The 21,976-nt window shown below is 32.4% G+C and overlaps 2 protein-coding genes across 2 annotated transcripts in view; both read right to left on the reverse strand.

The window, feature by feature from the left end:
- Positions 1 to 2,169, reverse strand: part of LOC111627946 (multidrug resistance-associated protein 4-like) — a 44,073-nt gene extending 41,904 nt beyond the window's left edge. The window contains exon 1 of the mRNA XM_023371646.1: positions 2,057 to 2,169. The gene's annotated coding sequence lies outside the window, so the exon portion shown is untranslated. The remainder of the gene's footprint in view (positions 1 to 2,056) is intronic.
- On the reverse strand, positions 1,986 to 21,486 carry LOC111627944. The gene is made up of 6 exons (XM_023371644.1): positions 20,393 to 21,486; positions 16,983 to 17,035; positions 16,457 to 16,567; positions 10,091 to 10,201; positions 2,057 to 2,167; positions 1,986 to 1,998 (listed from the first exon to the last, which is right to left on the reverse strand). The coding sequence occupies exons 1-6, from the start codon at positions 21,080 to 21,082 to the stop codon at positions 1,986 to 1,988; spliced, it is 1,089 nt and encodes a 362-aa protein (XP_023227412.1). The 5' UTR covers positions 21,083 to 21,486.
- Positions 21,487 to 21,976: the final 490 nt, after the last annotated feature.

A 21,976-nucleotide genomic window follows, 5' to 3' on the forward strand; every position in this document is an offset into this window, starting at 1 on the left:
AAACAGTATGATATTCTGTACGAAACATATTTCTATTGGACATGGTGGCAGAGAGCAAATGATAAAAGAACTGAATCTTCGTTACAAAAGTATTACTAAGAAGATATCAAGCTGTTTCTGAGCATTTGCGAGTTTTGCCAATCAAAAAGAAACACGGAGAAGAAAGGTGTTCTAAAGCCAATATACTATTTGCTTTAAAATGGCTTTCACATAGGAATTCAAGATGTCAGGTAAATCTGATATATTTTCACTCTTAACCTGATGGAAACTACAGCTTTATTTTAGCGTACCGAGATTATTTGACTAAGTTTGTTACTTTAAGACCCCTCCAAAGAAAGAGGGCCGAAAGTTCGTACACATTTACTTGATATATTTTTGCTTCTCAGTGCACTCTACATCCTCCAGTCTGATAATGGCCTGAAATTTGCAATAAGATCATAGAAGACTTGAAAATAACTTGTCCAGTGCTTAAAATTGTACACTCAGAGTCAAGGCGTAGAGAGAGCCAACCAACAAATAGAAAATATTCTGACAACCTGGATGCAAAACAATCAATTTACTTCATAAAGTAACGGTCTAAAATGTATTCAGTTAATGAAAAATAAAGCTATCCACTCTGGTATAAAAAATCTGCTTACAAAGCTATGTTCGGGTGTGCATCAAAGGTGGAATTGTCAACAACATTCATTTCAAGAAAAGCATTTGATTATTGAATAATAAAGATGATTTGCAAGATAGTCTGTCTGTATCACAAAACAAGGACACTTTGGTTGAAGAAGTCATATCTACATTATGTGACATTTGTTTAAGGTATTCAGAGGATCAAAGCTACATTTCAAAAGATGACATTGAACAGGAAATCTGCAGATTATGTTTAAATAAACTGGATGTCCAGAAAGAAAGAGAAGAGGCCAAAGGATGTTTAGAAATACAAGCAATGAAAATGAAAATCTGAAAAAAAAAATCACATTTTGAGGCATTTGTAGGAATGAAGATTTGTATCCCTGTGCCTATGTTGACAGAGGATGAGATACCAGATCCATTCTTGCTGTTGTTGTGGAAAAAACAAGTCAAGGATTTTATCGATTTGGAACAAGAAATAGGTGCATCAAACAGTTATATTGCAGGAGTCAGTTTACTCTCTGTGAACAAAAATTAGTATCAATTGACGAAATATCTGACATTGAGATATCACTCCGGCCTATCGTTACAACCCAAAGTGTTGGTACAGGTCAAAGGCTTCAAAAACTGCTCATGAAAAACCAGTATGACAACAAAATCTGTGCTTGACTAACTATAATGCTCTCTGGAATTTCGAATGCCATTCCAACACCCTTTGTTCTAACGAATAGAAATTATTATAGTTTTACAATATTTACTTATTATATTAAATATAATCATTTGAGAAGTTTAGCATGCATTTATTTTATTACTTCTATTTCATAGTCTAACTAACACTATAGAATAGTTAGCTATTGCATAGAATAACTAGTTAAACTATGTAATTCTTAATTCATTTCATACTTTACCTAAACAAGGAAGGTATTCTATGAAATAACTAAATATTTTATAGAATAACGGCCTTCAATAATTTAACAGCAACACACAGACATATATATAATAGTCTTCAGATTGATTAAATAGTGTGAGTAAAGAAATCAGGAGTACGTAATAACATGTTCACTTAAAAAATGTACAGCATTATTTGCAATCAGCAAATCGCATACAACTTCTTCAGTTTTTTCTCAAAAATACTAAACCGTTCATTCCTCAGTTTTTAATAATCGGGCATCACTCTACTTCGGTAGCTAGCAGGTTAAGAAACAATCCTAATTGCTTAATATTTCAGCCAACTCATTTCAAGTTATGAAAGAAATTAGCTAAGTCACAGGTAGATACCACAATACCTAAGTTATCTGTAATCACAGTTTCATTACACGTGATGTGTTACAGAGCACTTGTGATTTAACAAAATAGTATACCCATTATTTCTTTTGCCTAGTTTATAAAAGTATTCAATTTAATCAGAATAAACATAAGAAATTGGTTTACTTACTTCTGAAGAATATTTCCAAGATACTCTGAAGTATGATATTTGGAAGTTTCGAATAAATCTTCTTCTTTTAAAAATCGCTTTGTTCCTTTGATTATTATGGGAAAAAGCCAACTGAAAAATAAATAAATTATTTGTTATTGTTATTTACAATTATTTTCATGTACAGATATAGAATACAGGTATATGTATTCACAAATATTATTTATTGTATTTCATGAGATACAATAAATAATATTTGTGAATACATATCAACAATGATTATGATTATTCATTAAGTGCAACTTGCCAAAAACACAAAATGAAAATTTATTGTTTATATTATATTACTCTTCGAACTACTACAATTACAGATGTATTTGAAACATTTCTGAAGTAATATGAGGTAAATATATAATGTAACGAAAACCTGTTTTATTAGTTCTAAAATTATAAGCAGTTACAAATGTTCACAATTACACTAATGTTTATTTTTTAAGTAACAATTTTATTTTCAAATTTCGATTTATCCGTTTTCACGAATTCTCACATGAGGATAACATCCAGAATTATCATACCCGGATGTAAGGTAAAAAACGAAACTTAATAGTTAATAGAAATAAGCCAGTGGCAAGCTCGTCTTCTTAAAAAGAAAACGCCGTTAACTTTTGCCGCAGTGAAGTATCATAATCTTAACATGGTAAAAAATATAAATTTGAATTTTCTAATTTGCTTAGAAACGTAATAAAGTCAAAATTAATAATTGATAACAAAAAATTAACAAAGGATCACAAAAAGTTTTCCAAACAATATTCATATTTTTGTAACAAAAACTCTATTGAATGCGATTTACCTCACATTAATTATTATTTAATAATATTTACAGATATAATGATTGTTTCACATTTGTTTGTAAAGATATGAATTAAGATGTAAATAAAGATTTTTTATTTTGATCTTTGACTAATAGTAAGATCTATTCTCTTTGCAAATCAGAAACATCACCAATATTATAAGTTCTATTAATAAACACGACCCAAGTACACAATATATATGTTATGGACAAAGTGTTTAATATGGACATTATTAATAATGCCTGGTCATTATGAATAATGACCAACAAAATCGGGCATTGTAATAAATTTCAATAAATTATCAAATTGACTGGTCATTATGAATAACGCCATCATCTAGTTGGGCAAAGTGATAATAATGCACTATCCAATCAGTACCCGCATCAGAGTTGCTTGTGCGTGTTGCATTTAGTACCGAATTTGGTGGCGGTCGCAACTGTTTGTGCTTTCGACGGATTCCTCCCTGAGAGGAGCCGCCGGCAGGCTGCGTATTATTTAATGTTACTAGATATTGATTCATGGTAGTTCTTGAACACACGTATCAATAATTAGTATGTATTAATATCTAGTGACGTTAAACAATCGGCGGCCTGCCAGCAGCTTCCCTCCAGGAGGAATCTGTCGGGAGCTCAAACAGTTACAACCACCGCCATGACTATGCACATAGGTAAAATTTTACTATTTAATTAATATAGTTAATATTACTTAGTTATAAAAGATTCTTTTTAAAATACTTTGAAATAATTCACAAAAAATAAATATTTCTAAATGAAATAAGTGAACTTTTTTAATCAAATTAAAATGTTGCACAATTAAAAATTCAGTACTATATGCAATACGCACTCAACACGATACAATCAGCAACTCAGAGTGCCAATTGGCTAGCGTATGTTAGATGATCACTCCTTAACGTATTATTATCACTTTGCCCAATTAGGTGATAGCAGTATTCATAATGACTGGTCAATTTGATGAATTAATCAAATAATTCATCATATTTATTACACTGCGTGCCCTTTTTGGTCATTATTCATAATAACCGGGCATTATTCATAATAACCGGGCATTATTCATTTCTGTGTATATGTTATGGACAAAGTGATTAATCACTTTGTCCATAACATATACACAGAAATGTAAAATAGTGAATACGAAGAGGCAAAAATATTTAATATCACTTTAGGATTTACTTCCACATTAATCTTTCGCATTTCAGAGGAATTAATGTAGAAAGAAATTCTTCATGATCTTATTATACATGGTGTCCAATGAAATGCCCCAAGGTTGCATGCTTATAAGAATTCAACAAATGTAATAATTTCAGCCCAATGGCGCAGTTTATGTTGTGTTACACATGAAATTAAAATATGTTTTTGTCACTAGAAGGTTTTCTGAGAGCTGTTTCTGCAAACATCGTGTTAGTGCAGGAGAACACTCAAGAATATTAGACTCAACGTGTGCATTTACAAAACATCGATTAATGCTGAATTAATGGGGGAAAAGCATTAATAATATGAATTTTTATTGATTCTAGTCATATAATATGCACGGTGAAAGCAGCTTTTGGAAGCAGTATAATTCAGATTGATGAGAACAATGAAATAAGTCAGATAAGATATTTCCAAAGCTTATCGAAATTTTTAAATCAATTTTTAAATTGATAAGCGACTATGCCCTTGTGATACTAGCACGTCAGAAAACAATTCAGCGCAGAAAATAAAAAGAAAGTCTCTCCAAACGTTAAATGTCTACTTGTTTTTTTCCAAATGAGAAAGAACAATACAATAACCAATGCTTCGTACAAACAGAAGACCTACAACAGAGGTTTGTGGATTTGTTTTAAAATACGAATTAATCAGTAAAGTGATATTTTTAAACGCAGTTCAACTAACAGGGCATGGTAACCTATAGAATGAGAAAAAAACATCAAAATCCCTTATATTTGCAATGATTGCGACCAGCGACCAGTTTTTATGTAAATATCATACAGAAGTGTATGTATACAGATTGTTAAAACGAATATTGTAGAGATGAGAGTGAGTGAAAACGAACAGCTTCTCCTGGCTTTTAATGTATTTTGCTTTCAACTTTTACATCTACAGTTTTATATTAAACTTTGCTTATTCCATGTTCAGCAGTAAATCAAATATTAAATATATAGAATTTACAATAAATTTATTCAAGTTGCTGAATGATGCGTTAACTTTTTAATAATAGAGAAACCACGACGAGTTCAGATCCAACCTCACAAGGGTCTCGACATCTCAGACATCAACAATGGCTTCCGAGTGTTAATGTAACAAAATCATGCACGTGGAAAAGCTTCAGTTATCTTACAGGAATCCATAATCCATGGCAGTTCATTGAAGCAATGCGAAAGATTGCGAAACTTCTTAAGGAAAGTAATTCAACATGGAGTTTGCTAGATATGTGGGTTATTAACAGTTAGTTACATCTAAAATTCGGTTATATATTCAAACCGTCAGCATTATAATAGGGAAACACACTAGACACCCATAAAAGAGAGCAAAAATTAGGACAGGAAAATAAAAACAATGATTTCAAAATTTGAAATGTAGGCCTATATAAAAAGAAATGAACAGAATACGGAAAAAAGCAGGTATTAATATCTGTGAGTAAACAGTGAAAATCATTGTAGAAATGGAGTTTTTTTATTCAAGGACTTATCAGAAACCAACATTAACACTAAAATATAAAAACGAGGTTAGATTGAGACCAAGCGAAGCAATCATGGATACACTCACACTCGGATAATCTTTATTTCTTTACCTGACATCGTGGTGAAAAAGTCAGGTAAAGTACAGAGTGGCCTTTTGGCTTTTAAATATACATTCCGACATTAAGATAGGAACAGTCAAATATAATTCCGCGTTCTTATGACAAACAAAACAAATTACAGAACTCTGGTCATGAATCGTGTCTAGTCATGACCCAACAGAAAATACAAACTTAAAAGCTGGAACGTCGCATGTGAATAGATGTGTATCATCACATTGTGACTGTGAGGATCGTAGGTCCGATTTTTCGCAAATTTCAGAAAATTCGTAAGTCTATTTCTCCGTTGCGATCGTAAAGAAAACATCGCACAGGAAGCGGATTGAATGACACCCTTTTCTATCAACAACAGGGAGAGACTTAAACAACCCAGTATTATAGGAGGAGAAAGTCGATTGTCGACTTGTAAATAGAAGGAAGCGTGCAAATTTCGGACCAAATATGGTCATGACAGTTGCATGTAAGTGACATTATAACATCATCAAATGAGACCTCTGACCTCACATTTGCAGATTCGTCGCTAAACATCCGATCACCTGATGTGTTTTCACAGGCTAAATCGATAAAAGGGAGGTGAGAACTCAAGTCGTGGAGGGCTACATCGGACGCCATACACAGGCCATACATCTCCAGCCACCCTGTTACAGCGGACATCTTCAGAACGTCATAGCCAGTTCAACATATCCCAACAGACTCCTTCCAAGGCTCCCTCGTCGCTATTATAATAAAAGATGACGACTCGAATTGCCTTATAAGAAAAGAAGACATCGATCACGGCTCACCCTGCACAAAGACAGAGAACCACATCTCTCTCTGAGGTATTTCTGTAAACTCTCTCTCTCAAGAGCGAATAGCGGATAGAACGCAAACGGAGCGCTTAGATATTTATTTGTGTCGCCTTAGATGTATATTCCATTTCTGTGTACGCTTAGATTTAGACGTCTATATTAAACTTATACTTTTATTCGTTAACTTAGCTACCTGTCACTATCAAACCTTGAACACTTATCGACTTACTCACTGACCTCCCCACTCGGTAATTCAAGACCCTACTATTTAAAGCCATCCAGTGACCTCGAGACGGGTTTTACCAATCTGAGGCTGTTCAAGGGTTAGGAACCTCTACCCTTGGCTAATCTCACAGTGACATATAAAGTTAGATCAGGGGCCGCCAAAGTGGTCGATATGGACCCCAGGGGTCGATGCAACATCATTGGGGAGTCGATGCGGCTAGCGGGTCGATTAGGGGGTCGATGCGGCTAAGGGGTCACAACCTTTTTTTTTTCTTAGTTAGAGACTACAACGTTTTTTTTCGCTCATACATATACACTTGTAATAAAACTTTACGGTGGGGGTCAATGTGAGGCTTTGGAAAGTGATTGGGGGTCGACGGTTAAAAAGGTTTGGCGACCCCTGAGTTAAATAGTTACCAAATGTTAGTCCGTTCAGAGTTTCTTCTTGATAAGTTTCTTTAGCAAGAGGTACTAGTATTTATTCTGAGGCAGAGACTGTAGATCCAATCCGCATTCTTTGCTTACATCTTAAGCTCTACAAGATGGTTTCTGAAATGAACCATCGAGCAAGCGCTGATGTNTATATAAAATAACGATTACCGCTTCGGTTAGGCATATGAAATAAAAATCGTTTTTGTTTATAAAGATCAAGGAATGATATAACGATGAAGAGAGAGAGTTGAAACTATCCCAACAAGTGTACATTCAAGTTATCAGTTCAACCAAACGATCGCTTTAAACAATCGAGCTATAAATCCGCTATTATTAATGATTAGATACTAAGTATTTTTATGCTAGAGGCAGACGCTATGCGCTATCTCTTATCTAAATTAATAATTATAATAATTTATTAAATAATTTAGAACATTATGGAAGAAACATATTTCTGTGTATTGGGGCTTAGGGGCGTTTAGTAAAGTTATCAGCTGTTTACTGTCTTTCTTTCTAGTTTTGTTTAGTGCTCAGACAATTGTAAAATTTTTGTACTTACCTTTTTTAAATTATTTTTTGTATAATTTTTTGTGAAATGGATAAGAAAGTGATGAAAGTGACGTTCGAATTCCTTTTAAGTGATAGAAATGTAAAAGACAATAGTTCTTTGCTAACTCGCTATTATGAAGATAATGGCTCTTTGCTAACTCGAAAAGCTATTATGAATTCATACGAGAAAGGAAGACAGCTAGAGTGACTGACAAAGGAAACTAAAGATTATTGGTTACTTCAAAGTTATGATGTTCTGAAAGTTCGAGGAATAGAGAATTTAATAGTTCTACTTAAAGGTACAGAAGCAAAAGTAATATTTTATTGTTCAAGTAATGAACTGTATATTCTGTACGAAACATATTTCTATTGGACATGGTGGCAGAGAGCAAATGATAAAAGAACTGAATCGTCGTTACAAAAATATTACTCAAGAAGATATCAAGTTGTGTCTGAACATTTGCGAGTTTTGCCAATCAAAAAGAAACACGGGGAAGAAAGGTGTTCTAAAGCCAATATACTATTTGCTTTAAAATGGCTTTCACATAGGAATTCAAGATGTCAGGTAAATCTGATATATTTTCACTCTTAACCTGATGGAAACTATATCTTTATTTTAGTATACTGAGATCATTTGACTAAGTTTGTTATTTTAAGACCCCTCCAAACAAAGAGGGCCGAAAGTTCGTACACATTTACTTGATATATTTTTGCTTCTCAGTGCACTCTACATCCTCCAGTCTGATAATGGCCTGAAATTTGCAATAAGATCATAGAAGACTTGAAAATAACTTGTCCAGTGCTTCAAATTGTACACTCAGAGTCAAGAAGGCGTAGAGAGAGCCAACCAACAAATAGAAAATATTCTGACAACCTGGATGCAAAACAATCAATTTACTTCATAAAGTAACGGTCTAAAATTTATTCAGTTAATTAATGAAAAATAGAGCTATCCACTCTGGTATAAAAAATCTCCTTACAAAGCTATGTTCGGGTGTGCATCAAAGGTGGAATTGTCAACAATTTCAAGAGAAGCATTTGATTATTGAATAATAAAGATGATTTGCAAGATAGTCTGTCTGTATCACAAAACAAGGACACTTTGGATGAAGAAGTCACATCTACATTATGTGACATTTGCTTAAGGTATTCAGAGGATCACCTAGAAAGCTAGAAAGCTGTTCAACGTCATTTCAAAAAATGACGTTGAACAGGAAATCTGCAGATTATGTTTAAATAAACTGGATGTCCAGAAAGAAAGAGAAGAGGCCAAAGATGTTTAGAAATACAAGCAATGAAAATGAAAATCTGAAAAAGAAAAATCACATTCTGAGGCATCTGTAGGAATGAAGATTCGTATCCCGGTGCCTATGTTGACAGAGGATGAGATACCAGATCGATTCTTGCTGTTGTTGTGGAAAAAACAAGTCAAGGATTTTATCGATTTGGAACAAGAAATAGGTGCATCAAACAGTTATATTGCAGGAGTCAGTTTACTCTCTGTGAACAAAAATTAGTATCAATTGACGAAATATCTGACATTGAGATATCACTCCGGCCTATCGTTACAACCCAAAGTGTTGGTACAGGTCAAAGGCTTCAAAAACTGCTCATGAAAAACCAGTATGACAACAAAATCTGTGCTTGACTAACTATAATGCTCTCTGGAATTTCGAATGCCATTCCAACACCCTTTGTTCTAACGAATAGAAATTATTATAGTTTTACAATATTTACTTATTATATTAAATATAATCATTTGAGAAGTTTAGCATGCATTTATTTTATTACTTCTATTTCATAGTCTAACTAACACTATAGAATAGTTAGCTATTGCATAGAATAACTAGTTAAACTATGTAATTCTTAATTCATTTCATACTTTACCTAAACAAGGAAGGTATTCTATGAAATAACTAAATATTTTATAGAATAACGGCCTTCAATAATTTAACAGCAACACACAGACATATATATAATAGTCTTCAGATTGATTAAATAGTGTGAGTAAAGAAATCAGGAGTACGTAATAACATGTTCACTTAAAAAATGTACAGCATTATTTGCAATCAGCAAATCGCATACAACTTCTTCAGTTTTTTCTCAAAAATACTAAACCGTTCATTCCTCAGTTTTTAATAATCGGGCATCACTCTACTTCGGTAGCTAGCAGGTTAAGAAACAATCCTAATTGCTTAATATTTCAGCCAACTCATTTCAAGTTATGAAAGAAATTAGCTAAGTCACAGGTAGATACCACAATACCTAAGTTATCTGTAATCACAGTTTCATTACACGTGATGTGTTACAGAGCACTTGTGATTTAACAAAATAGTATACCCATTATTTCTTTTGCCTAGTTTATAAAAGAATTCAATTTAATCAGAATAAACATAAGAAATTGGTTTACTTACTTCTGAAGAATATTTCCAAGATACTCTGAAGTATGATATTTGGAAGTTTCGAATAAATCTTCTTCTTTTAAAAATCGCTTTGTTCCTTTGATTATTATGGGAAAAAGCCAACTGAAAAATAAATAAATTATTTGTTATTGTTATTTACAATTATTTTCATGTACAGATATAGAATACAGGTATATGTATTCACAAATATTATTTATTGTATTTCATGAGATACAATAAATAATATTTGTGAATACATATCAACAATGATTATGATTATTCATTAAGTGCAACTTGCCAAAAACACAAAATGAAAATTTATTGTTTATATTATATTACTCTTCGAACTACTACAATTACAGATGTATTTGAAACATTTCTGAAGTAATATGAGGTAAATATATAATGTAACGAAAACCTGTTTTATTAGTTCTAAAATTATAAGCAGTTACAAATGTTCACAATTACACTAATGTTTATTTTTTAAGTAACAATTTTATTTTCAAATTTCGATTTATCCGTTTTCACGAATTCTCACATGAGGATAACATCCAGAATTATCATACCCGGATGTAAGGTAAAAAACGAAACTTAATAGTTAATAGAAATAAGCCAGTGGCAAGCTCGTCTTCTTAAAAAGAAAACGCCGTTAACTTTTGCCGCAGTGAAGTATCATAATCTTAACATGGTAAAAAATATAAATTTGAATTTTCTAATTTGCTTAGAAACGTAATAAAGTCAAAATTAATAATTGATAACAAAAAATTAACAAAGGATCACAAAAAGTTTTCCAAACAATATTCATATTTTTGTAACAAAAACTCTATTGAATGCGATTTACCTCACATTAATTATTATTTAATAATATTTACAGATATAATGATTGTTTCACATTTGTTTGTAAAGATATGAATTAAGATGTAAATAAAGATTTTTTATTTTGATCTTTGACTAATAGTAAGATCTATTCTCTTTGCAAATCAGAAACATCACCAATATTATAAGTTCTATTAATAAACACGACCCAAGTACACAATATATATGTTATGGACAAAGTGTTTAATATGGACATTATTAATAATGCCTGGTCATTATGAATAATGACCAACAAAATCGGGCATTGTAATAAATTTCAATAAATTATCAAATTGACTGGTCATTATGAATAACGCCATCATCTAGTTGGGCAAAGTGATAATAATGCACTATCCAATCAGTACCCGCATCAGAGTTGCTTGTGCGTGTTGCATTTAGTACCGAATTTGGTGGCGGTCGCAACTGTTTGTGCTTTCGACGGATTCCTCCCTGAGAGGAGCCGCCGGCAGGCTGCGTATTATTTAATGTTACTAGATATTGATTCATGGTAGTTCTTGAACACACGTATCAATAATTAGTATGTATTAATATCTAGTGACGTTAAACAATCGGCGGCCTGCCAGCAGCTTCCCTCCAGGAGGAATCTGTCGGGAGCTCAAACAGTTACAACCACCGCCATGACTATGCACATAGGTAAAATTTTACTATTTAATTAATATAGTTAATATTACTTAGTTATAAAAGATTCTTTTTAAAATACTTTGAAATAATTCACAAAAAATAAATATTTCTAAATGAAATAAGTGAACTTTTTTAATCAAATTAAAATGTTGCACAATTAAAAATTCAGTACTATATGCAATACGCACTCAACACGATACAATCAGCAACTCAGAGTGCCAATTGGCTAGCGTATGTTAGATGATCACTCCTTAACGTATTATTATCACTTTGCCCAATTAGGTGATAGCAGTATTCATAATGACTGGTCAATTTGATGAATTAATCAAATAATTCATCATATTTATTACACTGCGTGCCCTTTTTGGTCATTATTCATAATAACCGGGCATTATTCATAATAACCGGGCATTATTCATTTCTGTGTATATGTTATGGACAAAGTGATTAATCACTTTGTCCATAACATATACACAGAAATGTAAAATAGTGAATACGAAGAGGCAAAAATATTTAATATCACTTTAGGATTTACTTCCACATTAATCTTTCGCATTTCAGAGGAATTAATGTAGAAAGAAATTCTTCATGATCTTATTATACATGGTGTCCAATGAAATTCCCCAAGGTTGCATGCTTATAAGAATTCAACAAATGTAATAATTTCAGCCCAATGGCGCAGTTTATGTTGTGTTACACATGAAATTAAAATATGTTTTTGTCACTAGAAGGTTTTCTGAGAGCTATTTCTGCAAACATCGTGTTAGTGCAGGAGAACACTCAAGAATATTAGACTCAACGTGTGCATTTACAAAACATCGATTAATGCTGAATTAATGGGGGAAAAGCATTAATAATATGAATTTTTATTGATTCTAGTCATATAATATGCACGGTGAAAGCAGCTTTTGGAAGCAGTATAATTCAGATTGATGAGAACAATGAAATAAGTCAGATAAGATATTTCCAAAGCTTATCGAAATTTTTAAATCAATTTTTAAATTGATAAGCGACTATGCCCTTGTGATACTAGCACGTCAGAAAACAATTCAGCGCAGAAAATAAAAAGAAAGTCTCTCCAAACGTTAAATGTCTACTTGTTTTTTTCCAAATGAGAAAGAACAATACAATAACCAATGCTTCGTACAAACAGAAGACCTACAACAGAGGTTTGTGGATTTGTTTTAAAATACGAATTAATCAGTAAAGTGATATTTTTAAACGCAGTTCAACTAACAGGGCATGGTAACCTATAGAATGAGAAAAAAAACATCAAAATCCCTTACATTTGCAATGATTGCGACCAGTTTTTATGTAAATATCATACAGAAGTGTATATACTGGTTGTTAAAATGAATATTATGGAGATGAGAGTGAGTAAAAACGAACAGCTCTCTTGGCTTTTAAAGTATTTTGCTTTCAACTATCTTACTTTCAACATCTACAGTTTTATATTAAACTTTGCTCACTCCATGTTCAGCAGTAAATCAAATATTAAATATATAGAATTTACAATAAATTTATTCAAGTTGCTGAATGATGCGTTAACTTTTTAATAATAGAGAAACCACGACGAGTTCAGATCCAACCTCACAAGGGTCTCGACATCTCAGACATCAACAATGGCTTCCGAGTGTTAATGTAACAAAATCATGCACGTGGAAAAGCTTCAGTTATCTTACAGGAATCCATAATCCATGGCAGTTCATTGAAGCAATGCGAAAGATTGCGAAACTTCTTAAGGAAAGTAATTCAACATGGAGTTTGCTAGATATGTGGGTTATTAACAGTTAGTTACATCTAAAATTCGGTTATATATTCAAACCGTCAGCATTATAATAGGGAAACACACTAGACACCCATAAAAGAGAGCAAAAATTAGGACAGGAAAATAAAAACAATGATTTCAAAATTTGAAATGTAGGCCTATATAAAAAGAAATGAACAGAATACGGAAAAAAGCAGGTATTAATATCTGTGAGTAACCTCTTGGGATCCACTACTGAAAAAAATTATTTTTTTATTGAAGTTTTATTATGCTTTTGACCTTTAGGTGTCACTTATTAGTAAATTGTCATTTCTCTAAATTTTTTTTGTTCTGGTCATTAAAAAATGGTACGTGTCATATATGACACAATCGTTCTCTACCTATACAAAATGCAAACTTTTCCGTTCATGTAAAAATGGTTTATTTGACTGTTTTTGTACATTATTTGACATTTTATATTTACATATGATATGCTTTAAAACAATTTTTATTTTACCAAGACACAGATGTATTTTGCAGTTGATACAGTACATTGTAGCTCATACACTTTTACATTCTTCCATTGGGCAGTGGTAATTTTTGCAATTTACAATGATTTCTGGCATGTGTTTTGCTTCACTTTTGCATTGTATTTCACTGGGATGCAAAGTTGAAGTATTTTTTTTATAATTTTATTTTTCTCGTCATTTTTATTGATCCCTTTTTTTCTTATTGCCTGTACTGTCTGAATGTGATAGCGATTTTGACACTTTTTTTTAATTTGTTCTTTGAGCAGACTAATGACTTACACTCTCCAGGACAGTCTGCTCAAAGAACAAATGTTTTGTCGCTGTCTTTATCACTGAACCAGCCTTCCACTTCAGACAAATTTCTATCAATATCATGTGTCTTATCGTGTGTCCTATCATGTTTCTTATTTTTTTCGACTGTTGACAATGAGAAATTAAAACTAAATCATTGACATTTATTATAAATATATAATTTATGATATTAAGAATTTATAAGTTTTTAATTTAAAAAAATCTTGCAGACCAAATAAATAAGTAGACAAAAAAAATTCACAGAAATTTGTGATGAATAAAAATAAATAATTATTTTTTTAATAAATTAATTGAATAAAAAATAATAATAAATAATAGAATACATATTGCGGTCCTAATCACCAAATATCTATGAAAGTAAATAACTTGCTAATACGAAAACAGTTCATACACTGTAATGTAATTATTGTAACATAGAGACCCAATGTGTCGTATACGACACGTTGAAAAGTTAGCTCATCTCATGAAACATTGCTATTAATATAGTTTTTAAAAAATACTCTTATATAATCTTAGAAGCCTCCTCAACAAGAATATGTAAAAATTGTAAAATTATAATCAATAGAAATAGAGAAAACTGAATACTGACATCAAGTAGTCATACTTATGATCACTTTTAAAAGCATACGCTCAGACAATCACTTATATTTTCTTTTGTTTCTGTCACAGTGGAATGCATGTGGTCTAATAAGCTTCACTAAACTCTAATGACAAAATGTATAACTAATATAATTGTTTAGCAAGCAAAAAAGCAGAGGTGCTTCTCATTCTTTGGAAGGAAAATTGCGTGTCATATACGACACACGGCATCCCAAAAGGGTAAACAGTGAAAAATCATTGGAGAAATGGAGTTTTCTTATTCAAGAACTTATCAGAAACCAACATTAACACTAAAATATAAAAACGAGGTTAGATTGGGACCAAGCAAAGCAATCATGGATACACTCACACTCATATAATCTTTGTTTCTTTACCCGACATCGTGGTGCAAAAGTCAGGTAAAGTACAAAGTGGCCTTTTGGCTTATAAATGTACATTCCGACATTAAGATAGGAACAGTCAAATATAATGCCGCGTTCTTATGACAAACAAAACGAATTACAGAAACCTGGTCATGAATCGTGTCGAGTCATGATTCAACAGAAAAAACAAACTCAAAAGCTGGAACGTCGTATGTGAATAGATGTGTATCATCACATTGTGACTGTGAGGATCGTAGGTCAGATTTTTCGCAAATTTCAAAAAATTCGTAAGTCTATTTCTCCGTTGCGATCGTAAAGAAAACATCGCACAGGAAGCGGATTTAATGACATCCTTTTCTATCAACAACAGGGAGAGAATTAAACAACCCTGTGTTAGAGGAGGAGAAAGTCGATTGTCGACTTGTAAATAGAAGGAAGCGTGCAAATCTCGGACCAAATATGGTCATGACAGTTGCATGTAAGTGACATTATAACATCATCAAATGAGACCTCTGACCTCAAATCTGCAGATTCGTCGCTAAACATCCGATCACCTGATGTGTTTTCACAGGCTAAATCGATAAAAGGGAGGCGAGAACTCAAGTCGTGGAGGAGTACATCGGACGCCATACACAGGCCATACATCTCCAGCCACCCTGTTACAGCGGACATCTTCAGAACGTCATAGCCAGTTCAACATATCCCAACAGACTCCTTCCAAGGCTCCCTCTTCGCTATTATCATAAAAGATGACGACTCAAATTGCCTTATAAGAAAAGAAGACATCGATCACGGCTCACCCTGCACAAAGACAGAGAACCACATCTCTCTCTGAGGTATTTCTATAAACGCTCTCTCTCAAGAGCGAATAGCGGATAGAACGCGAACGGAGCGCTTAGATATTTATTTGTATCGCCTTAGATGTATATTCCATTTCTGTGTACGCTTAGATTTAGACGTTTATATTAAACTTATACTTTTATTCGTTAACTTGGCTACCTGTCACTATCAAACCTTAAACACTTATTGACTTACTCACTGACCTCCCCACTCGGTAATTTAAGATCCTACTATTTAAAGCCATCCAGTGACCTCGAGACGGGTTTTACCAACCTGAGGCTGTTCAAGGTTAGGAACCTCTACCCTTGGCTAATCTCACAGTGACACATAAAGTTAGATAGTTACCGGATGTTAGTCCGTTCAGAGTTTCTTCTTGATAAGTTTCTTTAGCAAAAGGTATTAGTATTTATTCTGAGGCAAGAGACTGTAGATCCAATCCGCATTCTTTGCTTACATCTNCAGAATAAACATAAGAAATTGGTTTACTTACTTCTGAAGAATATTTCCAAGATACTCTGAAGTATGATATTTGGAAGTTTCGAATAAATCTTCTTCTTTTAAAAATCGCTTTGTTCCTTTGATTATTATGGGAAAAAGCCAACTGAAAAATAAATAAATTATTTGTTATTGTTATTTACAATTATTTTCATGTACAGATATAGAATACAGGTATATGTATTCACAAATATTATTTATTGTATTTCATGAGATACAATAAATAATATTTGTGAATGTATAGCAACAATCATTATGATTATTCATGAAGTGCAAATTGCCAAAAACACAAAATGAAAATTTATTGTTTATATTATATTACTCTTCGAACTACTACAATTACAGATGTATTTGAAACATTTCTGAAGTAATATGAGGTAAATATATAATGTAACGAAAACCTGTTTTATTAGTTCTAAAATTATAAGCAGTTACAAATGTTCACAATTACACTAATGTTTATTTTTTAAGTAACAATTTTATTTTCAAATTTCGATTTATCCGTTTTCACGAATTCTCACATGAGGATAACATCCAGAATTATCATACCCGGATGTAAGGTAAAAAACGAAACCTAATAGTAAATAGAAATAAACCAGTAGCAAGCTCGTCTTCTTAAAAAGAAAACGCCGTTAACTTTTGCCGCAGTGAAGTATCATAATCTTAACATGGTAAAAAATATAAATTTGAATTTTCTAATTTGCTTAGAAACGTAATAAAGTCAAAATTAATAATTGATAACAAAAAATTAACAAAGGATCACAAAAAGTTTTCCAAACAATATTCATATTTTTGTAACAAAAACTCTATTGAATGCGATTTACCTCACATTAATTATTATTTAATAATATTTACAGATATAATGATTGTTTCACATTTGTTTGTAAAGATATGAATTAAGATGTAAATAAAGATTTTATATTTTGATCTTTGACTAATAGTAAGATCTATTCTCTTTGCAAATCAGAAACATCACCAATATTATAAGTTCTATTAATAAACACGACCCAAGTACACAATATATATGTTATGGACAAAGTGTTTAATATGGACATTATTAATAATGCCTGGTCATTATGAATAATGACCAACAAAATCGGGCATTGTAATAAATTTCAATAAANCCTCTACCCTTGGCTAATCTCACAGTGACACATAAAGTTAGATAGTTACCGGATGTTAGTCCGTTCAGAGTTTCTTCTTGATAAGTTTCTTTAGCAAGAGGTACTAGTATTTATTCTGAGGCAGAGACTGTAGATCCAATCCGCATTCTTTGCTTACATCTTAAGCTCTACAAGATGGTTTCTGAAATGAACCATCGAGCAAGCACTGATGTAGTGCTAAACCCTGTTTTCTTCTCGACAACAACTGTAGTGCGTTAATCTTGAATTATGGAATCGACATTGACACGTGTCCCGTAAGAAACTGAGTTAACTGATCGTTTGAACTAAACCACCGACTGCGGAGATGCCGCTTGATGCTGGAAAAATAATCCTGGTGACACGATTCGGGAGAATAGATGAAAGAGATCCTAATTTTCGAGGCTGGAAGAATACAATAGTCAAGGAAGATGTTACGACAGTCGGATACAGCCCATGCCAGCTGATCAACTTTTTCATTCCACAGAGTATCACAGTGCCTTCTCATCCACTCAATGGAATTATTTAGTAATTGGAAGTAATTGAAATGATGTCGAAAATATTTCTGCGTACCGTTTGAACACTTCGAATGTTAAAAAATCGTAACTGAAAAAAGGTTACGATTTTTTGAACGTCCCAAAGAAAAATATTCTTATTTTGTGAATATGCGATCAGCTTGCTTGCATCACTGTCTGGCTACACTCGTTTCCACTATAGATATTTCATAACAAAACTATCGTTGCTATTGAACCTATGCGAGGTGCCAATATCCCTGGGACCAACTTCACTTGCCTTACAACCTCTTCGCTTTATTCATTTCTTCAATCTCCCATTTTATGTGTGTACTAGCGCTCCTATACACGATAATTTTGCTCAATCGAACCCCTCGTTAGCAAAACTCTTTTCGGTCCACCTTTTTCCGCTTTACTTAATCCTTGCTGAGTTGTTAAAAATTTTCCTGACGATTCATCAATTTTTAATGCTGTATTTTTTAAAATCTTATACTTATGAAATGAATGCTTCATTTGTAATAAAAAAATAGCTTATTCAGCTATGCACAATGTCCACCAAGAATTTTGTCATCATTTTCATAGGTGAAGTTCTACTGGTATCTTTCTTTTTTGATATCCGCAATACTGATATCTTCTGTTTTCTGATTGGCAGTCGGCCAGGCTCTACTTCTTCATAAAACATACCTACTTCATAAATAAAAAAAATATCACGAGTTATGTCTTCTGATGAAATAATTGTATGCATCAAAACTTTTATTTGCTTTTAATGACTCTGCAATGTGAATTCCATGAGAATTAGTCAAATAGTTATATACAGTATATATCAATACATAATTTTTGGTAATGATTGTACGCTGAAATCTGGATTTATAAAATGTTATTAAAAGAATCGGGGAGAAAGACAGAATGACATGGATTTAATTTCGAAAATTACTGTTTTCATTTTTTTCAGTATGGAGATTATTATAACAAGAATCAGACATAGTAAATCATGAAAATTAGAAAGATTTAAAAATACCTTCTGAGAACCAGTTTTCATAAAGTAAGCTTTTTAATTTGTTAATAAATATAAAGGATTTATCAATTAGTCCACTTTAAATCTCACTAATATTTGAAACAAGTGGACTGGTGTGATAAGTCTTTCAAAGAGAAAAGTTTTTAATAGAGGTCTGTGGACTTGGAAAAGTAAAAACAATTTTCGCTTTCTTATATTTTAATTGTTGTGTTATATTTTAATTATTGTGTTAATAAAGAGGAGCACACAAATTATATTACCATATCACATTTTTTTATTTTTATAAATGTATTTCTGTATAACTGGTTTTTTGAAGTTTTATTTTATGCAATTGTAAACATTATTCCAAGAAGGAGTTTATTATCTTCATCTGAATAGAAAAGTAATCAATGAAACAAAATAGATAAGATCCCCTGTTCAGATATAGCCGTTCTACAATAATGCTTTATTAATGATTATTGATAAAGGATAAGACGTTTTATAGCTGTTTCATTAATAAATGATTATACAAAATGCGTACAATAAATTTTAAGTAGAATATTTATACGAACAATAATTTAGTACTAAAAATAAACGCCGATATAGTTGTTAGACCTGTAGAAAGAAAGACATTGGACGTTATTTGGACATTTAAGATTTAGAAATTACAGTTATAAGTCATTAAATACAGAAATTAATTTTCGAAATAACTAAAAAATATATTAAAAATTAATAAATTACACTGTAGTCAGTCAACTTACAGAAAAGGCAGAAACCGGAAGTAGTTTTGCTCGTAGATTTGCAAACCGACATGCTCCGTGTTAATTCTTTGTGTAGATTCAATGATCTTCTCTCTCTAATTCTGTCTGTGTATGTGTGAGTATGTGTGTATGTGTGTGAATGTGTGTGAGAGAGAGTGTATGTGTGTGTTGATATGTGCATAATTCTAAAACCCACTCGCTTGTTTTCCTGTGAGTGGAGTTTAACAGTTCGTCTGAGTATCGATAGATGGAAATGGATGTAATCGTATAAAGTACTATATACATGAGCATGAGAATTCTTTGAGATACGCAACACTACTATGTAACTAAGCAAGATATTTTTGTTTATATTTTACTTTTCAAAAACGATACTTCTGCACCAAACTATATTTTTCAGACTAAATCAAGTATTTCTGGCCTAATTAATTTATCAATCATATCTAAGCACTAAAAGTTTAAGAAGTACTGCAGTTCAGAATATTAATAAATTAATACGAGGTCTGTTCAAAAAATACGCGGACTTACGTCATAAAACAAAATGTACTTTATGTAGAAGGTACATGTCTGGGTCCCCTTCAAAGTACTCTCCTTCCTAATGCAACACTTATCCCAACGGTGTTTCCACTTGTTGAAACAGTCCTGGTACGTTTCTTTTGTAATGTCCTTCAACGCCTTCGTCGCATTTGCTTTGATCTCTGGAATCGTCTTAAATCTTCTTCCTTTCAAGGGTTTTTTGATTTTGGGGAACAAGAAAAAGTCACAATTAGCAAGGTCAAGTGTATAGGAGGGGTGAGGAAGAACAGTGATCGAGTGTTTGGCCAAAAACTCACAAGTTCTGAGGGCTGAATGGGCTGGAGCATTGTCGTGATGGAGAAACCAGTCGCCACTCTTCCACATTTCTAGATTTTTGCAATAAATGGCGTTCCTCAGACGTTTCAGAACTTTAATGTAGTAAGTCTGGTTCACTGTGTAGCCTTGGGGGAGGTACTCGTGGTGAACATCACCCTTAGCATCAAAGTAAACTGTCAGCATCACCTTGACATTGGATCGAACTCGGCAAGCTTTTTTGGGTCTGGGAGACCGCTTGAAACATGCCGTACACTTCATGGCAACACCACCGTAAGCCGTGTTGAGCATAGCAAATGTTTCAGTTGCAGATTTTCCAAGTTTAACACAAAATTTCACAGCAAGTCGTTGCTCTATCAGGTCATTCATTCTGAAATTCGACAAACGAAAAACTCGCACTTCACTAAAACCGCATAGCTAATCAACAAATCAAGATATCTGTAATCGGGAAACGGCTTTATCACCAGACGATCTGTACAAACCTAGCGACACCAAGCAGATTCCCCTGGAACCAACTGGGGCCGCGCAATTCAAACAGTCCGCGTATTTTTTGAACAGACCTCGTATTTATATACTTACTTTAATTCATTTTTTAAAACTATTTTTTTTATTAATATTTCAGATTCGGTAATTTATTTTTCTCTCATTTTCAGTGCAGCCGAAGTAATAAGTTCAGTGTTGACATTTCAATTTTTTAGCAATTACATAATTGATTCAGCTGCTAAAATTGATCACGTTTTTTAAAATATAATTCTTCCTTAGACTTTCCATTTGTGAACATAACATATAAATGTTCCTCGTGTGCACAAAGACATAATCTAAACAGTTTGGAAAAATTCTAATTCCAATCATATTATTAAACACTTAATAAACATGGAACATTTTTCTATAATTGGGTTCTTATAATACAAAAGTTTTTTTTAGAAATTTGCATTTTAATTTAATAAACAATATAGGTTAGTGTAAATTAATAATGATTATAAATGAGCTCAATGAGGGGTATTTTAAAATTATTTTATAAACACCATAATAGGTTGACTACTAGGAAAGACAATTTGAACAGCATCAGGCCGACGGCAAAAAAAGAAAAAAAGCCAAACGCAATTCCTAAGTGTTATTGTTAATTGTCTACTTGGACTTTACTTATTAATAGGACTTTATACTGGTGTTTAAAGATTGGCACAGCAATGAGAGTTAGTTCAGGAAAGAACAAAATTTCTTTATTATATCACCTGTAATTTCTGTACACATATTATACGTGTT

The sequence above is a fragment of the Centruroides sculpturatus genome, unplaced genomic scaffold (assembly GCF_000671375.1).
Source record: "Centruroides sculpturatus isolate CEXI.00-Female unplaced genomic scaffold, Cexi_2.0 scaffold507, whole genome shotgun sequence".
Taxonomy (NCBI): domain Eukaryota; kingdom Metazoa; phylum Arthropoda; class Arachnida; order Scorpiones; family Buthidae; genus Centruroides; species Centruroides sculpturatus.